This window comes from Colletotrichum godetiae (genome assembly GCF_030913485.1).
Source record: "Colletotrichum godetiae strain CBS 193.32 chromosome Unknown BDP55scaffold_10, whole genome shotgun sequence".
Classification (NCBI taxonomy): domain Eukaryota; kingdom Fungi; phylum Ascomycota; class Sordariomycetes; order Glomerellales; family Glomerellaceae; genus Colletotrichum; species Colletotrichum godetiae.
In genome coordinates, this window is record NW_026851258.1 from 430788 (window position 1) to 449843 (window position 19056).

Consider the following 19056-nt stretch of genomic DNA (forward strand, 5'->3'; position numbering starts at 1 on the left):
CAAGCCAGAAACGAAAGAAAAGCCAAAAGCCAAAAGCCACCACCACCCATGACATTGACATGCAAGCTGCTGCGCCCGGGGCTGGCTCGGACGATGGGGCCGGCGACTGGGAGCCGGGAATAGGAAAAATGCCCATGGGTATTCCGTACCAGACCGTAGGATATGACAGGTCCAGAAAAGCCACACAAGGTCAAAGGACCACGACAAGAACCGGCAGGTATCCTGCCATCATCTGCAAAGTCCCGCACCAGATAGACACAAGCAGTCTCATCCTCGGGACGCCCTCAACCACTGGTACGACTTGAAACAAAGTTCTTGGCGGCCGGGGAAGGAGGCATACCCTCAGGAGAGAGAAAGAGGGCTGCTTCAGTGCTTCTTCTCTACTTGCGGTTTCTGCATTTTGCTGCAAAGCTAATGCGACTCCATGGTCTTTTGGACCTTTTCCTTACTATCCTTTTCGTCTCGTCTCCATCCTTTTCGTCCTGCTAGACTAACGTGGTCGTCCCGCGCGAGAAAGGGTGAAAAGGCGTGGAACCAATCACACGGCCGCAACACGTCGCCAACTCGCCATTTCTGGACACTCTTCCTACAAACCTTGAACCGCATCGGGTGTGGTCACTCTGGGGTGTGGTGGTGGTGTGGCACGAGCTTTACACGCCTACACGTCCACCCACGCCCATTCCCTCGATTCTCCATCTTAGGGACGTGTCTCCCCATCCCGCGCGCCCGGGGTCCATGTCTCTTTCTCTCGTGGATGCGAAAGAAAAAGTGGATGGACAGAAAATGGTACACAACAACCGCGTGGAACTTGGGAAAAAGAGAGGCTACACTAGTCTTGCATATGCAGGTCTCGACAGAGGTGACTCACCCGCCAGTCGTTCCCACCGAGGAGCTACGGGACGATGCGGCCAAGGGTTGAGCAAGGAGGCTGGCTCCGGTTTACAACCTGGAGCCTTCTTTTTTTTCGCATGTGTAGGTGTAGGTGTAGCTGTATGGAGCATCCGTACATTCAAACCTTGCCAGATGGAATATCCTGCGAAAAGAATTCGTGTGGTGCTACGGATACTCACTTGGATCCAAATCATCCCCCCCCCCCCCCCCCCCCCATGTAAGGGAGAAGAGTGTGCGAGAGAGAGAAAGAGAGAGAGTATATTTGCCTCACCCTCCCACCACCCAATTCCGTTTGGCCTGATTTTCGAGACCTGCTTCTTCTCTCTACTTTTACTTGTTTCCAAATTTCGATACCCCCCGTCTTGCTCGTTTCATAAGACGACCGACGACAGCTTATACATATACCTTGGCTTATATACCGAGGCATTATCCTAACTTGGCATTCCTATGAGAAAAGAGGTTGTGAATAACCTCATTCGCCCATTTTGAAGAAAGAGATCTGTTTCAGAAAAAAGAGAAGAAAAGAAAAGAAAAATCCGAGCCGAGTCTTGATATACTCTCCATCGTCCATCCTACTGAAAGAATTGTCCTCGACCTACGTTACCTACCTACCTCACCTTACCTGATACCCGCCAATACAAAACACTTTCGGTGTTGAACCAAAGTCAGAACACGTCTGCTTTGGTATATCCCACAAACCACATCTTGCCCTACAAACACCATTTACTCTCGACGACCAACAATAACAACCTCAAGCCTAGAGTTCCACAACGACATGAGAAAACAATGGCCGCCCACCAAACCCCGTTCTACTGCCTCTGGCAGAAGGAACACGCCCACCTAGGCTCAGCAGTCCTCGATCTCCTCCCCAAACGCGACCTCGCCGCCCTCCGCCTCGCAAGCCCAGCCTGCTGCAACATCGCCACAAAACCCCTCTTCAAGCGCGTCCGCGTCACCTTCTCCGCAAACACCTTTACCAAACAATCCCGCATCCAGGCCCTCGCCCGCGTAGGCCACCACATCGAACACCTCCACTTCCACTTCGCCCACACGGAGGCAACCTTCCTCCCGCCGCTTGTCCACCCGACCACCGGCCGCGAGATCTCGTTCCTCTACACCCCGCACACGAGCATGGCCTCCGTCCTCGCGCGGCCCAAATACGCCAACACAGAACTCGGCGAGATCTTGACGCAGCAGTACCCGCCCCTTTTTCACGCCGCCACAAACGTCCCCAGCTTCATCAACGCCCTACGCTACCTCACCAACATCCGCCACCTCACCATCCGCTGCCCGGGCCAGGACCCGCAGGAGCGCTACCGCCGCGACATTGTCGACTACGCCATCATGTCCCTCCGCATCGCCGTCGAGCGCGCGCCCCTCGAAGCGCTCGAGAAGCTCTCCCTGTCGGGAATGCACCCGTCCTCCTTCAACTACCTCCGCCACGTCCCCGGCTTCGGCGCCGTCCCCTCCGCAGGCCGCCGCTGGAAACAGATCCGCAAGCTCAACATCTCCGTCGAGGCCTGGGACTTTTACGGCCCCTCGCCCGGGTTGGACCACCTCAAGATCATGGACGACTACATCCGTCAGTTCTCCGGCACTCTCGAGAAGCTTCACTTCACCTGGCTCGGCCCCAAGGGGCCCTGCCCCATCGCTTTATCCGCGGACCCTCTCTTCGCGCCGCCGAAACACAGCAAGAAGCTCTTTGCAGAGGTGACGTCGCCCATGTCCCCGCTCCCGCCGGCGCCGGCCCGCAAGCCGATGCACTTCCCCCGCCTGCGGTATATGCAGGTCCGCAACGCCACCATGACGGCCGCCCAGCTTTCGGACCTGGTCGACGCGCACCAGAAGACGGTAAAGGAGTTCGATTTCGACAACGTCGTGCTCATCAACGGCGGCGACTGGGAGGAGGCCCTGGCGCCGCTCATGGAGAAGAGCGGCTCATCATCCAGCCACGGTAACGGCAGCGGCAGCGGCAGCGACATCTGGTCGCAGCACTCGCGGAGCAACTCCGAGGCCGGCAGCCTGCACTCAGACCCGGAACCCTACCACGATGACGATCTGCCATCGCCGTCCGCCGCGGCGGCCGCTGCCACTCGAGAACTATTCGACTTTGACCTCGGCAGCGAATTATACGTTGACGAAGAACTATTCGATCCATATGACGGCCTCGACGAGGATCTGGCTTCAGACCTCGCGGCCGCGAAGGAGGCCAGTACCTCCTTCAGCACAGTACTAAAGAAGAAGCGTGTCCACCGGCGCAGAAAGCACCGCAAGGACGACGGCGACAAAAACAGCAAGGAGAGCAGCAGCAGCAGCAGCAGCGGCTCAAAGGAGAGCTCATCACGGCACCACAGAAGCCGCAAGCACAGACACCACAGGGAGCAACCGCCCGTACCAGAAGAAGACGACGTCTTCCGCCCGTCGACACCGGTGCCCATCATCACGGCACCGATCCAGGACACGTCCCCGCACCCGGTCCTGCTCCAGCCGGCCGTGTATGACCCGAACGCCAGCCGGCTTTCGGACCCCAATGACGGCATCTCTTCGGTGCAGCGTAATATTGAACAGGAGGAGGCGCACCGCATGCTGGCCGAGGATGCGGCGATGCGGGTCAGCGCGCTCCGTAAGGCCAAGGCGGCGGTACTGATGAAGCTCTCGAGGGAGTTCAACCACCGCAAGGGCTCGCCGGCACCCGTGGCGAATAAGGACAGCTGCGGGCTGCAGATGCGGTTGAGGGAAGGGCTCTTTGGGAGGAGCTTTGTGAGCGTGCTACCAGACGACCGGTCCATGTCGAGCCAGTCGGCGCTGGTGCCGCTAATGTTTACGAGATCATGATCATGTATGCCCCAGACACACGATTCTGTATATCTGTTATGTAAGTCGGGAACACAAACTACACTGTGTATCCTCTTGTACGGACGGGACTTGGCAGGTCAGAAGGATATGGCGGGAAAAAACAAGCCGGGAATTGGCCTGGATAGGCCGGCGGCGACGACAGGAGGCATTATGACTTTTGTAATGACTTGACGATACACTACTTTTCTTTCACTGTCAATTTTTTTCAGAATAACAACATTCCAAACAAACCTTGACTGCGTGTGATTCGTTTCGTAAACGTGCTGCTTGTCGTTGTCTCCATCGGAAAATGTTTCGACACTGTGAATCGCGCGGATGGGGCGGATGGATAAACAAAGCCGAGGAACGGGACCGCCGAGGTGCGGAGACGGCGAATCAAGAGAGCTCCGTGGCTCGGCGAGACTGGTTGAACGCGTTCGGTGAGGGAGTAGTGGCCAGCGGGCAGACCGGGAACAACCCAGCTATGCTTTCGTGCTGGCTGGGCTCAGAGGTGGAGTACACAACGGGACAGCGCGTGGTGGGTGGTAGGTGGCGAGCTGGGATTGAGATGTGAGATCTCGCTGTTCTGGTGCTGCTTTCAGACCATGTCCTTGCAGCGAAGCATAACACTGGTGCGGCGTGGTAAGGTCAGCCGACGGGTAAGGCAGTCTGGACTCGGCGGGTGGATAATATGGTTGTGAGAGCCTGCTACTCGTCCACAAGTTGCCAGACAGTGTCGCGGTGGCGGTTATGGCGATGGCGATGTTGACGCATCTTCACGATGGCCGCGATTTCCACGATGGGCGGGACTGCGGCAGCTACCAGCAGCAGACAGCCAGCGGCCCGGGCTTTATTGTACAGTAGCCCAGAGGTGGCAGCGCAGATGAGCTGACGCAGGCCTCAAAGAAGAGAAGAAGCAAGCTGGCGGACGGGTGTGATGATTTAGGGTTAGAGGGGTTTCCGTCAGCTCATCAAAGCCACGAGAGCCGCTTTCATCCGAGGCGTTGCAGAAGCAGCTTATCCCACAGCGTAGCCTCATCTCCGGGACATTTCTAGCATCTGGCGGGGGTCAGTGGCGAGTGCCTAGGGCAGCATTGGAGGTGGGAAAGCTAGCTCGTGTTGCGATGGTCAAGGGAGCCAGATTTGCCAGGGGGGCGGGGAACGTTGGACGGGGATGGCAATGGCATTGTGCAGGGGTAGAAGGGGAGGGGGGAAGAGAGAGATTAGAGATCAGAGGTCTTTCTTCAGCGTAGGATTCGGGGGCATAATAAGAGAGCTTGGTATTCGACCGGATATACTCTGTAGGTAGAACATGGATAGGATGTGAGACGAGCACCCGTAAGTAGTAGAGAGGAGAATGTGAATACCTACCTAACCTACCTGCTCTGTATTCAGCTGTATCCGTAGCTCAAGTTGGAGCAGCAAGACCTCGAGGGCCCGCCGGAATGAGATGGCTGGGATTTCCCGGATGAGGTGCGCACTGCAGGCTGGCACGGCTGGGTGAGGAAACGGCATTGATTTGGCTGCATCCAGAAATGTTCTGTCCTCAGTGCTGTATCCGCATGGAGTAGTTGTGAATTAGGTGGTATTCGTGGACAGTGGCAATTGACAGGCTGGCAGTGCCCGTATGTTGGGCTGTATGGTTGGATGGTGGATGTGTGGTAGAAATCCCTCGTGTTCCTCCGTTAGGTTGTTTGAGAGTGATGTGAGTGAGTTGTTGCTGTCGTCGTCGCGCATGTCAGCGTCAATCGGCGATGAGAGGCAGCCCCCCTAGGGGGCCTAGGGGGCCATGGCCCATGGGGGCGAAGGGGGGGCAGAAGAAAAGAAGAAGAGAAGCATCCAAGCATTGAGGTGTTGCCCCCGGTGCGCGTGTTGCCCCGTGTTGCTTGCTCCATTGCTCTACTTGTACGGTATCAGTACGGAGTATGGGCGAAAATGTTGCAAATGCCAAAAGCTGCGAATGGCATAGTCAGGGCCTAGACTGTCCGTGGACCGCTTGACTTTACCGGTCGGGACTTGGGAACAGAGCGACCCATGGCACAAGTGGACAGGGGAGCGGGGATTGGACGAGGGGGTCCCCAGTCAGAAGCGACGAATTGACTTCCTGGCTCCGGTCCATCGTTGATCGATGCGGGAGACACTTGCGACATTCATCCAGAAAAGGTACCTGCGAGAGACTTGCGCTGCACCTTTCCTCACCTTTCTCACCTTCCTCGACTATCCTCATCGTTCTCTCAGGTCTCTCCTTCTGTTTTCTACCACCCACACGAGTGCACTTTCCTGCAAAAACACTGGACGCATATCAATCGCTTCTTGCCCAATCCAACCAACTGCCTTACATAAGGCACCACTTATACTTATACCTGTATAGGTACATACCTAAGGTACTATCCGTACCAAGTCACGAACAGCTACCGCAGCCAAGCCACCACTCCCCCCATATTATGTGCTTATGTGCAGACGTACGCAAGCTGGGCCACCACTTTTCCCCCCCATACTCGGGTGCCATACCTGGGCGATTTGACGATCTCGCGGGGAAGCACGCCGAATGAGGTGCTTTTCTTTCCCAAGTCTCCTGTGCACCATTCCACAACGTTTGTGTACCTCGACAGCTCAAGCTCTTTCTCTCCCACCTAACCCGTATTTTGTTCGCCATCGATGAACGCGCACTCTTTCGGACTTCTTCAGCAATCACCTTATCCAACAAATCTTGGCCAAGACGCACGATAACAATACAACGAGATAAGATTACAACAGAAGCCCTATAACAGACCCCAGTAAACATTCTCTCAGCCCCAAGAGCCGTGCTCGCCATCTGTAGCCCCAAATAGCTGCCGTGGCGCAGAATAGTGCCGTGTTGCCCGTTGCCACCCACGTATTCACCACCAGCGTTACTAAGACTCAGGAGAAGTGAAAAATCGGCCCATATCTCCATTACTCCTCTCCCACCGCCCGCACCAACGACAGGAGCTGCCAGCAGTTTGATGGCCTAGCAAGCCCGTTATGCCACAAGCCTCGCCCTTACGAGACACTACCGAGATAGCGTCTCCCACACGTGTGTGATGCTCCGCGCTAACGTAGGATACCAAGAATACGGGTAGCTTCTGTGCTTCTGCCTGTCTTTGCGCGACTGTCTCGTCTCTAACAAGACGCGAGCATGGTAGAGCATGGCAACTGCTCGGACTGACAGCCAGCTAAGGTACCGAAGCACGGTAAGGCAGTTAGGTTAGCTCCCTCGAGGTGCTGGACCTACCTACCACGTAGCTCTTCCTCGTCCCCTCTATGAAAATTCCCATCAGTCCCTCGTCCTTCATCATCATCATCATCATCATGATCATCATCAGTCTCACCGTCGTTACACAGGTGACAGACAGATCCCGTCCTCAGGCCTGTTGCACCTTTCCCGCCTATCCGTAGAGCTTTTTCTTTTCATCCACGCAGTCGGGCTTGTAAATGTCTCGTTTCGTTTTGGGTGCTGTGTGGTGTCTTGGTAATTTCGCGAAGCGCTTTTCGTCCATCCCCTTCGTGGACGTATTCCGTCAGGTCGTGGTCAAGGAAAAAGTACCTTTCTGACCTTAATCCTACTGAGAAATACTTTTCCCAGCTGGCACAGCAGATATCTCTCCTCCATTTCCTCCGCCCCCTTCTCTTCTGCGCTAGACCAAAGCAAGGTCGACTGTACGTACCTTGTAAGTACTGCCCCATTCACAATTGCAGTTCCTGGGTACCTACTCTCCACTGCGACTCCAACGTACTTCGTACCTACCCTGAACCTGATCCTAGCGGGTCGACATCCCAGCTCCTCCCGCGGCTCCACCCTCAGCGGCTGGTCTTCTTTCTGCTCGCCCTTCTCAGCCCATTCCATTCCACTCAGTCACCCTCCGCCTCAACCGACACCAAGACAATCCCTCGTCTGTCGGCCAAACTATTCTCTCCTGTGACGAATCTCCCAATCCAATTCTTGCTCAGTCCTCCACGCTCATTTCGACTGTCGGCGCATTTTGGCTCCCCCAATCCGACGGCCATCTTCGCCTATCAAGCCCCCCGAATACCGTTTGCAAGCCATCACAAATCCCTGCTGCTGCGAGCGAAAAGGAAAACGAAACGAAATCTTTGGGGAAATTGCGGATACCCAGTCAACCGCCGCGACTTCTGCTCCTAGGCGACCGCGTGCCAAGCAAGCGTTCGAGAAAGACTTGCCGCCAGCCAAACTTGTCCAACGACAACACCAACGCGACACATCGAAGTAGGATCCCGAGAATCACTTTTGCAGACGATGAAGGCCGCCCAGACACTGCCAGACTCCTCGTTATAGTCTGTTCAAAATGGGCGTCAGGGTCGCCATTCGAGAACAGCTCGCCTTCCTCGTGGTGATTGCTGTTCTCGTTGGTTTGATGATCCTCTCCGTCCCCGTCTGGATCTACGTCAATCAGTTTGTAACCCAGGTCGAAGGGCGCGAACTCGCGCTTACTGCTTCGCTCAAAGCTTCGCGCATTTCTGCGGAGCTCGAACTCGTTCAGACCAGCATCATCACCATTTCTTCCCGAATCCTGATCCAGAATTCCATGTTCACCTTCTACGATGGAAACACCACAGACGAGAACTGGGTTCAAGCCAAAGGCGATCTTAATAGTGCTCTGAGCGTTGGCGGTCTCACGGGTCTGTTGCAAGGGAGAATCTATTCACGAAACATCACTGGCAACGTCCATGGCCTACTCAACGTGACTGGAGAAAAGGTACCCGAAATCGGTTTACCATACCCCGGCGCCAATGGTTCCCAAATTTTCCTTTCCGACACCGCCGAGGGCTACCCTCCAGCCCTCTACCCGAACATCACCTACGAGGATCTCGGCCGCCAGAATCAGTACAGGAACAACACTCGGGCTTATGCAGCCAACGCGTTCCCTGGAGTCAGGATTTCCACAAACGGCGGTCTACTGCTTGGCCCTTTGGTTCTCAATGAGACGACTGCCCTAATGTCTATCACCGTGCCGATCCGGTATAACCAACAGCAGGAATTCATTCTAGGCTATATGACGCTCGTCGCCACGGCAAGTTCCCTTATTGGCATCCGCAATTCTCGTGAGGGTTTGGGGGATACTGGACTGGTGCTGCTCGTCGGGCCTACTGAGAAGTCGAACAGGTTCAATTCCAGTAATGCGATCAGCAACAGCACCTACAAACCAGCCAACGACGCCCTCAACAACGTACCGGTGAACTTTGTCCTACCGCCCAACCCGTTACCTGGGCAGGATGACCGGCATGATAAGAGGAGTTGGTCACTCGGCAAAGACGACGACCCGTTCCCAATGAAGGATTATCCGGCAGTTCTCAATTCCTTCAGCAAGCAAATCGCGACACCAAACAACTCAAGCTCTTTGCTTTCTACGAACAACGAACAGGGTCTTCCGGTGGCTGTGGGGTTTGCAAGGACCAACACCGCCCTCGTCAACTGGACTGTCGTCGTGGAACAAGCCAGATCAGAGGCCGACGCTCCTATCAATACATTGCGGAATATCATTCTGGGATGTGTTTTTGGCACAGCAGGTCTCATCATAATCCTCATCTTTCCTTGCGCGCATCTTAGTGTGATGCCCATCAGGAGACTCAAGTCGGCGACGGAGAAATCGATTCAGCCACCGGGATACGAGGATGGATATTATTCAGAATTCGACGACGACGAAACCCCTGGATCGGGTGGAATTTCAGCACGAACACAACGTTCCAAAAAGGATGGCATCATCACCAGCATCTTCAAGTTGGTAGGATACAAACCCAAGGAGAAGCCGGCCTCAGAGCACGATCGCGATTCGACCCGACGCATCTTTAAAATCCCCGGCAAGGTCACTGACCGGAAACACTTCATCACCGACGAGTTGACCGAGCTGACGGAAACCTTCAACGACATGAGTGACGAGCTTGTCAAGCAGTACCTTTCTCTGGATCAGAAGGTCTTGGAACGAACCCGTGAGCTCGAAATCAGCAAGAAAGCCGCCGAAGCCGCCAACGAGAGCAAGACTCTCTTTATCGCGAATATCTCACACGAACTTAAGACGCCCCTTAATGGTATCTTAGGCATGTGTGCCGTGTGTATGGAGGAGAGCGACATTCTCAGGATCAAGCAGTCGCTCAAGACACTTTACAAGTCCGGTAAGTGTGGTCGGTCATGCTCGTTACTCTTCATTTTGCTAACCACACCTAGGCGATTTACTACTCCATTTACTCGAGGATCTTCTAAGCTTTTCCAAGAACCAGATTGGGCAACAACTCAACCTGGAAGAGAAGGAATTCCGTCTGGCCGATATCAGATCGCAGATTTTGACCATCTTTGACAAACAAGTCAAAGAAGGCCGAATCACACTGACTGTCAACTTCCTCAGCTCCGAAGCGATCGAACTGAGCACTAGCCCGGAGAGAACTAGCACCGACAACAGACTACCGGCTCTCGGACCACACGGGACCGGCAGACTGAAGGACATGTGCCTATGGGGTGACCAGCATCGCATTCTCCAGGTCATCATTAACTTAGTGAGCAACAGTGTCAAGTTCACGCCGGCAGGTGGCAGGGTCGATGTCCGCATCAAGTGTATCGGCGAGGTGGAAACCGTACCGGCAAATGATGGCAGTCGGTCGTCATCGTTCTCGAAGGACTCTAGACGTCATGGCAGAAGCCGACACCGAACGAACAACAGCTCGAATCCGTCTGTGAGCTCTAGAGGAGGCTCGACTTCTGAACCCGTCAAGGGCACTGCTTTAAGCATCAACCCGATGGAGCCTAAGTCGACACCTCACATTCAGGTTCGGGAGCGATCCCCTACGCCGCCACCGCCTGGTGCGAAGGCCTTCGTGTTCGAGTTCGAAGTGGAAGACACTGGCCCGGGTATCGCCGAGCACATGCAGCAGAAGGTGTTTGAACCCTTTGTTCAAGGCGACCTAGGTCTGAGCAAGAAGTTTGGGGGCACAGGCTTGGGATTGAGTATCTGCCACCAACTTGCAAGTCTGATGGGTGGATCTATCTCCCTGAAGAGCACTGTTGGGGTTGGCACGACGTTCACTATGCAGATTCCCCTGAAATATGTCAAGGACAGGTACGTATAGATGATTGTTGAACAATTGTGTTGATGTACTGACGACGGGGTTTAACAGGGCCTCCAGCACGGCGTCCAGCAGCATTAAATCTCGGCCTCCAAGCGTTGATGCTATTGAAGGCATCGATAGTGTCCATAATGCGAAGCGCAACTCTGGCGGGGCTCCCGTGAGCCCACCTATCAAGCCGGCGGGAGAAACGACCGCGAAGAACCTTCTTGATCAACAACCAAGGCTGGTCGGCCTTAGCCAGCCTTTCTTCGCGTCAAATCCAGCGCCCAAAGCGAAGCGGAACACCAAGCAGCAAATGGCAGCCATCGACCGGGCAATGGCCACGAAGGCCAACCAAGAAGGAAAGCTACGAGTACTTGTCGCTGATGACAATTCGACAAATATTGAGGTTGTCAGCAAAATGCTGAAGCTTGAAGACGTCTATGATGTCACCATCGCCAAGGACGGCCAAGAAGCGTACGACCTGGTCAAGGCGAATATGGATAAGAATCAAGGATTCGACGTCATCTTTATGGACATCCAGATGCCCAATCTCGATGGCCTGCAATCAACAAAACTCATCCGCAAGATGGGTTACAAAGCCCCTATTGTGGCGTTGACCGCCTTCTCAGAAGAAAGCAACGTCAGAGAATGCATGGAGAGTGGCATGGACGAATTCCTGAGTAAGCCAATTAGACGACCTGCACTGAAGCAGGTCCTTAAGAAGTTTGCGACCATTCCGGAAGAGCCCGAAACAGCGAGCTTGTCGAGGAAAACGACACCAGAGAAACCCGCACAAGCAAAGGCAGCAGCCGCTAACGGCAGCGGGTCAGCAGCCGCTCTGGAGATAAACGAGAAAGGGGATGCGATCCATCCGGTTGGAAACGGAGCCGCAACCGCGCCCTCGTCCGAACAACCCCTATCGGAAAAGGGGCCATAATTGACGCTTAATGACTTTTCAGCAGCAGGCAGCGAGACACTTGGTCTTGAGATGCCTGACAGCACATGTTCGCATAGGATTCCCCCTTTTCCCTTCGTTTGGAAGCGACATACAAAAGTTGGCGTCAGGGCGTTTATTATTTTATTTTTTTCATCTTTTCACAATCCCTTTTGCATACGTATTCGTAATGATCCTGCTCGGTCTCTGAGGCACCGAGGCAGGGCTGCTCAGGCTAAGCTTGGGCATGTGTCAACATTCTCTCTTGGGAACGAAAACGGGTCGGGTTGGTCCATTGTGACCAGGTAGTCGGGGTCCTCGAGAAAGGAGCCGGGAAACATTCGTTGCTAGCAAAGCACAAGCGGCATATCAGAGGAGGAGGCAGCGACGCACATGGAGGTTCCTTTTTTTCTTGTCATATGGGCGGCGTTCCGGGCGTACACGAAGATATCCGGACACGCATGGGTTTCCCTTCTCCCGATCAAATCGAAGACGGGGTTGGGATGGATGGGGTGGTTTGGCGAGCTAAATACGCACACGGGTGAAAGAAGATACGACGGATCAGACACCAAGAGCAGAGCAGAGAGAAAGAGAGACACACACGGAGAGAGAGTGTTGTTGGACATGGGTACATTTTCATGTCGAGTAATGCCGATGACTATCTTGCTTCATCGAATGGTCTTCTAGTATCACAAAGTCATTGTAACATCCTCTAATCATCTGTCCTTTCCACGTGAAGCGATTTTATCGTTTTGTCCGGCATAAGGTCAAGCTGGCTTGGGTGCTTTGGGTGTGAACCTGTATACCACGAAACAAATTACAGCCGTCTATACTGGAATATTATCAGGCCAGATATGCCAGGTACGAGCCAGCTTAGATAGGCCAATGAACCTTGCCACAGAAGCAGTCAAAGTCACGGAAGAGCAATAAGGTTGTGTTCATGAACATTGCATTGGTTCTATGTATCTCAACCTTCCGAGAGACTGTACCAACCATCAATCATGAAAGCAGAGAGAATTATTAACCGTTCGTTCCATCGAAAACCTTGTCGTCTGCCGTGGCAGCGACGAAAACTCATGACCTCAACGCCAAATAGAGAATCACCAAACCAATCCCGCTGTAGATGCATGTCGGAGAACGCATCTACCAGCCGCTAGCACCAGTATCCTCGGTAGAACCACCACCACCGGCACCCCAAGCATCACCGGTGTCGGTGTTGTCGGGGGCGGCGTTGGAAGCGCCGAAGTCATCAATGTCCTCCTTGGGAGGGTTGGGGCACTTGTAGCTCTTGTGGCCCATCTCACCGCAGTTGTTGCACTTGATGCGGGTGACTGTTGAGAAACGTGTGTCAGTATCATGAAGTCAATGAAAAGGGTGGGTCATCGACTCACTGTCGACGGGCTTCTCGCAGTCCTTGGAGAGATGACCCTCCTCGTCACAGTTGCGGCACTTGATCTTGCGAGGCTCAGGGCACTCGCGGGAGACGTGGCCCTCCTGGCCGCAGTTGTGGCAAGCACGTCCACCACCACCCTGGGGGCAGTCGCGAGAGAAATGGCCCACTGCAGTTTGTTAGCCTTTGTCTCTGAAGGAGGCAGTATGAAGAATGTCTTACTCTCGTGGCACTTGTTGCACTCCACGTCGTCGCCAGCCTTGCGAGGCTCGGGGCAATCGGAGACTTTGTGACCAGACTGGCTATAGGAGAGGTTAGTCATTGCACACTGAGGACGGCCATAAACTTGGGGTACCTACCCGCAGTTCTTGCAAGCGAACTTGTCAACGCGAGGAGTAGGGCCTAGATCAGTCAGTCACCGACGCAAACTGAAGTAAAGCAAGTAGACTCACAATCACGAACACGATGACCCTCTTCACCGCAGTTGTAGCAGGCGATGGTCACGCGAACCTTCTCCATGGGGTCCTGAGGACACTCCTTGGAGTGGTGGCCAAGCTCGTTGCAGTTGTTGCACTTCTGCATGAGGCGGGAAACGGGCTCTCCAGCATCCTCCAGGCGCGCGAGGTTCTCCTCAGGGGAAGCCGGCCAGTTGGGCTTCTCGCGCTGGCGGTCAGGCTGCGCAGAGAAGCGGTACTGAACAGTGTACTTCTTGTCCAAGTTGCCCTGGAGATCCATGTTGGTGTGGGTAGGAGCCAAGACACGCTCAGTGGCGATGAGGTAGATGTTCATCTCCTGGGCGCGGAAAGCCTTCTCCAGCTCGACATATCCCATCTCAGGGAAGTGCTTGAGGTACTTCTGGATGGCCTCCTTGGCATCGACGCCATCGCGCTCCTGGATAGCCTCGTAAATCTCTTCCCAGGCCTTGTCAGCATCGACATCCGCGACCGCGGTAAAGTCGAGCTTGCGACGGTTCTTGCAATCAACGATCGCGTGACCTGTAAAAATCAGATTAGTCTCAAGTCTCGCTCCGCCATTGAAAAAGAGGCTACAACATACCCTCCTCGTGACAGTTGCGACAAAGATCAGGACCCTTGTTGGGGCAGTCCTTGCGCATGTGACCCTCCTCGTTGCAGATGCGGCAAGTCATGGCAGGAGCGGTGGGACAATCGCGGCGAGTGTGGCCCTGCTCGTCACAAGCGTTGCAAGTGCCATCGAAAGCCTTGCGAGGCTCGGTGCACTCGGCCTTGCTGTGACTACAATTTCATGTGTGTCAGTGTGCGAAAATACGAGTGTCGGTAAGACCTGAAGTCACTTACCCAGTCTGACTGCAGTTGAAGCAGGCGCGGTCGCCTCCATCGCCGCCGTCACCGCCATCGCCGCCCTTGGGGTTGTTCCAGGGGTCATCGGTGGGAATATCGTTGCCAGCGGAGGCGTTTCCAGTGCCCCAAGCGTCAGTGGTGGCCCAAGGATCAGACATCTTGCTGTAAGCTCTCGAGTAAGAGTAGCTGGGTTGCTGTATTCTCAAGAGGGTTGACAGAGAGAGTATGAACTGGTTCCACAAGTCAACAAAAGACACTCTTCGATATGAGAATCAGAGAGAGCGGATGAAGAATAGAACAGAGCAGATTGCAGAGTAATGTGAAGTAAAAGGTTGGGTTTTGTAGAAGGGAAAAGGCAAAGTCGATGTGGGTGAGAAGAGCTTCAGAGACAGCGTGACCGAATGGCGGAAGGTAGAAGGTACAGCTAGGGGCGATCTAGGCAACAAGGAGAAGGAGCGCAAAAAACATGCTGCCTTTTCTGGGGAAGTGATTGCTGCAGTTCAGATCCGCAAGGATTGCCCGATGAAAACTCTCGCCGTCTTGAACTGCCGAGACAGCCAGAATTTGCGAGGCAGTTACTGTAAACCCAAGTCGCGATGAATTGCTCGGAAAGGGAAGAAAACGAGATAAATCCAACGTCGAAAACAGATGAAAATTGACTTACGATGTGTATTTCAGGGATCTATCGTGATCTGTTGCGTACTGGAAGTCGGAAACGAAGTGGTGGCGTTGAAAGCTGATTGTGGTTGAGGGAAACCAACTTTGGTGGTGAGATGGTGAAGAGAGAGAAGAAGAGGAAGAGGAGGAGGTTTGTGGGAAAGGGTCTAGGTTTAATCCATGGAGAGGAAGCCCTGATTTCCGCTTATGTCGACAAGACCACTGCTCTTGTGCTCTCACGATGTGGGTTTCTTGAAGTCGTGAATGCCCGTAGCTATGTTGAACACATATGAGGGCACTCATATAGCAGACGGGCCATTATTCTGGCCGAGGCATGAAGCATCAACTGAACTGCAGCACTTCTGATTATTTGGAAACAGATGAGAAAGTCTGAGGTTTCTTTTACTAGAAAATACCCTTTCAACCCGTTGTGAAGCCATCCTTGAGTAGCAGATAACCAGTTCTTTGAGAAATGCTCAGGCACCACTGTTCATGTCACACTCCTTCAAGACTTCAACTCCAAAGCTTGATAGAGAGGGGTTGGTGTTCTGGGCCTACACTCTCAAGGTTTCAGACCTATATGCTCTGTCTTGCAAAGCTCAGATCTATATAGATGTTGAAGCGAAGCCTGGGAATGCCACCTTTGAGTGAGTACCGGGTTTGAATGATGAGCCCAGTTGAGGTCAGATTTGGATATGGCCGCGGAGAATTTTGTGTTATTTAATTCGGTCGAGCCAATGACCTACCTGCCTGAACCATTAATTGGCCACCGTCCTAAATTAGGATGTTACTCGTACTGCCGTCAGCTGCCTCATTTCAGTACGCTGCCTCGTGGTAGTTAACTCAAGTTCGCGCTTATGTAAAGCTGAACAGGCTGATGGTATCTTGGGGGACCTGCCAGCTTTAGCTTGAGAAGACTGAGGCTCTGCAAGATGAACCCGGCTTTCCGCAAGAAACCTTGAAATACTACAATCTGGAATGGGCGTCAAGCTGTCTCAATGCGATAGGGTGGAACGTTGGTTTGCGACAGGCTGTTCGTAGCATGGTGCGGCTTACCATGGGCATGGAATCATCATTGGAGCCTCTCCTGAAGTACGAAGTACCGTCTATTGGCATCTTGTTGAATTATGTCAGATGGATTTCACTGTCGTAAAGCCTACAAGGAGACCATGTTCAGGAACTTGGCGCTACGTCGTGGTAGTTCGATACGACTCGATCAATGATACGACTTGAGGGTTTATGCATTGGTTGAGCCGCGCATTGAGGCTGACCAAAGACGTGCGAGGCATCATTCGTCGTTCGAGTTCGCCGTATGGGGTTCAGACGGCAGTAGCGCAACTTACTCTACCCTAAGATGCCGTATGCAATTGAGATGGCTCCGTGACACCTTGATAGGGAAGGGAAGCGTCGATGAAGAATTAGTAAGCTGGCGGCATCCTCGCAAATTCGGGGCAATCGGAGCAGCGAGAATATGAAACATCCCTGGACGACCCGCATTACAGCAGGGGCAATGGTGTAAGGTTATGTTGGAGGGGCAGCTGGAGGGGTAATTTAGCGCACACCCGCAGCTTCGCTTCCAATTCCTCGACGCGGGTGACATTAAGATTTCCTGTCTACCTTACTGTACCTCGGTGTCTTTTCCGATTTCCTCGGGATTGTCCTTAAGATTTTTCTCTGCCACGTGGTCCTGAGTGGTCACCGTTAGACTGAGCAAACAAATCAGCACAGTCAGGTTGCTCGCAAGCGTCTCATTCTGCTTATCGAGCAACAAGCTCGGGATAGCTCAATCCCGCCGGTCATAGCTCTAGGATCAGGCACCGTGAAATCACGACAGCTGCGTCTGTACCGAACCGGTACCCGCGCCAACAGCTCGGCGTGGGATGGGACCATTGGCTACAAGGCTCGCCGGTGACACAACTCGCGGGTCATGGACTTGGATGGCGGGGTTGATACCGGCTGCCCCGCTTCCATGAGCTTGACCACTGGAGATGGGCGATTTAACGGCTGCTGCAGTATCCGTAACCGTGAGAGGAATAGGTTGGGCCCCACGCTGGCCTTTCGACATGGGCCATGGGCATGGAGCTCCAATGGAGATTTCTTTTCGGACACGAGCTCGTCGAACGAGGGGGACTATAAGTAAGGTGCTTGCTGCTCTTCGCATGAATTGACGGCTTGTACTCGCCTCCACTTTCGCGACCTCCCACCACCTTTTCCTCCAGCTCACGGATTCGAACTTCTCTCCTCAACGACTCTCGAATCACCGACAAAATGTCCAAGCCTGAAGATCTTCCCCCTATGGAGTACCGCTTCCTGGGCCGTTCTGGCCTTCAGGTTAGTGCCATCAGCTTGGGAGGCTGTGAGTTACCCTAGTTGTGTCCCAGATGATGTTATAGACACTGACTCTCTATTAGGGTTGACCTACGGCGGCCACGTCGACTCCGGTACGAACAGACCCCGATTCACAAAAGTCGACCGAGACTGACACATTACATAGAGGGCACTTTCAAGTGCATGAAGGCTGCTTACGACTCTGGCGTCAACTTCTTTGATACAGCCGAGGGCTACGCCAACGGCGAGAGCGAAGTTGGTACGGACAGACTACCTCACCCCTGCCGAGAGAACGAGGACTGACTTTACGATAGTTATGGGTCAGGCCATCAAGAAGTACGGCTGGAAGCGCAACGACCTCGTCATTTCTACCAAGGTGCGCAAACCCGCAAAGGCCTGGCAACACTGGAATTCGGTACTGACATTGAATGCGCAACAGATCTACTGGGGTGGTGCTTTCGGTGACAACGTTGTTAATAACAAGGGTCTGTCCCGCAAGCACGTTATCGAGGCCATGGACGCTTGCCTCGAGCGTCTCGATCTCAAATATGTCGACCTCGTCTACGCTCACCGGTGAGTCTCCCTTTCGACGGGATTACGAATACCACTGACTCTCCATAGTCCCGATCGCCAGACACCCATGGAGGAGACCGTCCGCGCCTTCAACCACTTGATCAACACCGGCAAGGCCCTCTACTGGGGAACATCCGAATGGAGCGCCGACGAGATCGCCCAGGCCTGGCGCTACGCCGACAAGCTGAACCTGGTCGGTCCCATCATGGAGCAGCCCTCATACAGCATGCTGGACCGCAAGAAGGTCGAGCACGAGTTCTTCCACCTCTACCGCGAAGTCGGCACCGGTCTGACCGTCTTCTCCCCCCTGCGCCAGGGCATCCTCTCCGGAAAGTACAAGAACGGCATCCCCGAGGACTCCCGCTTCGGCTCCGAGAACATTGGCTTCATCAAGGACTTTTGGAAGAGGGAGAACGCCAAGAAGCAGTTCCAGGACCTCGTTGACAAGGCCAACAAGATTGAGCCCATTGCCGAGAAGCTGGGCATCAAGATGGCTACCCTGGCGCTTGCCTGGGTCCTGAAGAACAAGAACGTCAGCTCTGCCATTATCGGCGCCAGCAGTCCGGAGCAGGTGTTTGAAAACATTCGGGCCATTGGTGCGCAAGAAAAGTTGACGGACGAGATTATGAAGGAGATTGACGAGGCGCTGGAGAACAAGCCGGATACCATCATCCCGAGATTCTAGAGTGGTTGTCAAATATAATGTACGAGAACATGGACTGAAAAGCTTCGGGGTACACATGGCTTCGGATATAGTAACGTACATATAACGAAATATCAATCGAGCAATGCACAATTGGTTAGACTTCACACGTGGTCACCGTTGAAAGAAGCGTACGTGATTGGCCAGGCTTCTCCGGAACATATTGTGGGGTCAGCAAACAACGGATGAAGCCATCACGGTTCGCTCAAAGGGGTGAATACACCACTCCACACCCTCTATAGCCCATCAAGTCAGAGCGTCTGTCGGGGCGGGAGAGCAACTGCACGTTGGCCGAATGGTTCAGCGTGTGTGTACTCTTCCGCAGATCGCAAACTGAAATCATATA

At 53.8% G+C, this 19056-nt stretch overlaps 4 protein-coding genes across 4 annotated transcripts; 3 read left to right on the top strand and 1 right to left on the bottom strand.

The window, feature by feature from the left end:
• Positions 1–1677: 1677 nt before the first annotated feature.
• BDP55DRAFT_547313 (uncharacterized protein) lies at positions 1678–3726 on the top strand (the record flags this gene model as incomplete). The annotated part of the gene is made up of 1 exon (XM_060568727.1): positions 1678–3726. The coding sequence occupies one exon, from the start codon at positions 1678–1680 to the stop codon at positions 3724–3726; it is 2049 nt and encodes a 682-aa protein (XP_060432498.1).
• Positions 3727–8051: 4325 nt separating this feature from the next.
• BDP55DRAFT_629360 (hsp90-like protein) lies at positions 8052–11743 on the top strand (the record flags this gene model as incomplete). Its single annotated transcript, XM_060572010.1, has 3 exons — positions 8052–9876; positions 9929–10814; positions 10873–11743. The coding sequence occupies 3 exons, from the start codon at positions 8052–8054 to the stop codon at positions 11741–11743; spliced, it is 3582 nt and encodes a 1193-aa protein (XP_060432499.1).
• A 5121-nt stretch (positions 11744–16864) lies between these two features.
• Positions 16865–17495, bottom strand: BDP55DRAFT_31077 (uncharacterized protein). Its single transcript, XM_060566680.1, has one exon. It carries the CDS (start codon positions 17265–17267, stop codon positions 16932–16934), a length of 336 nt encoding a protein of 111 aa, XP_060432500.1. The 5' UTR covers positions 17268–17495; the 3' UTR covers positions 16865–16931.
• Positions 17296–18817, top strand: BDP55DRAFT_655292 (voltage-dependent potassium channel beta subunit). The gene is made up of 7 exons (XM_060574305.1): positions 17296–17324; positions 17352–17462; positions 17518–17547; positions 17601–17693; positions 17749–17810; positions 17874–18007; positions 18056–18817. The coding sequence occupies exons 2-7, from the start codon at positions 17375–17377 to the stop codon at positions 18690–18692; spliced, it is 1044 nt and encodes a 347-aa protein (XP_060432501.1). The 5' UTR covers positions 17296–17324; positions 17352–17374; the 3' UTR covers positions 18693–18817.
• The last annotated feature ends 239 nt before the right edge of the window (positions 18818–19056 follow it).

What these genes read in the sequence shown, in the direction of transcription:
- BDP55DRAFT_31077 (XM_060566680.1), bottom strand. Translation starts at nt 17,267, where the DNA reads ATGCGAAGAGCAGCAAGCACCTTACTTATAGTCCCCCTCGTTCGACGA.
- BDP55DRAFT_655292 (XM_060574305.1), top strand. Translation starts at nt 17,375, where the DNA reads ATGTCCAAGCCTGAAGATCTTCCCCCTATGGAGTACCGCTTCCTGGGC. An exon ending in TGCCATCAGCTTGGGAGGCT is followed by an intron (nt 17,463 to 17,517) that starts GTGAGTTACCCT and finishes ACTCTCTATTAG; the next exon opens with GGTTGACCTACGGCGGCCAC. An exon ending in CGGCGGCCACGTCGACTCCG is followed by an intron (nt 17,548 to 17,600) that starts GTACGAACAGAC and finishes CACATTACATAG; the next exon opens with AGGGCACTTTCAAGTGCATG.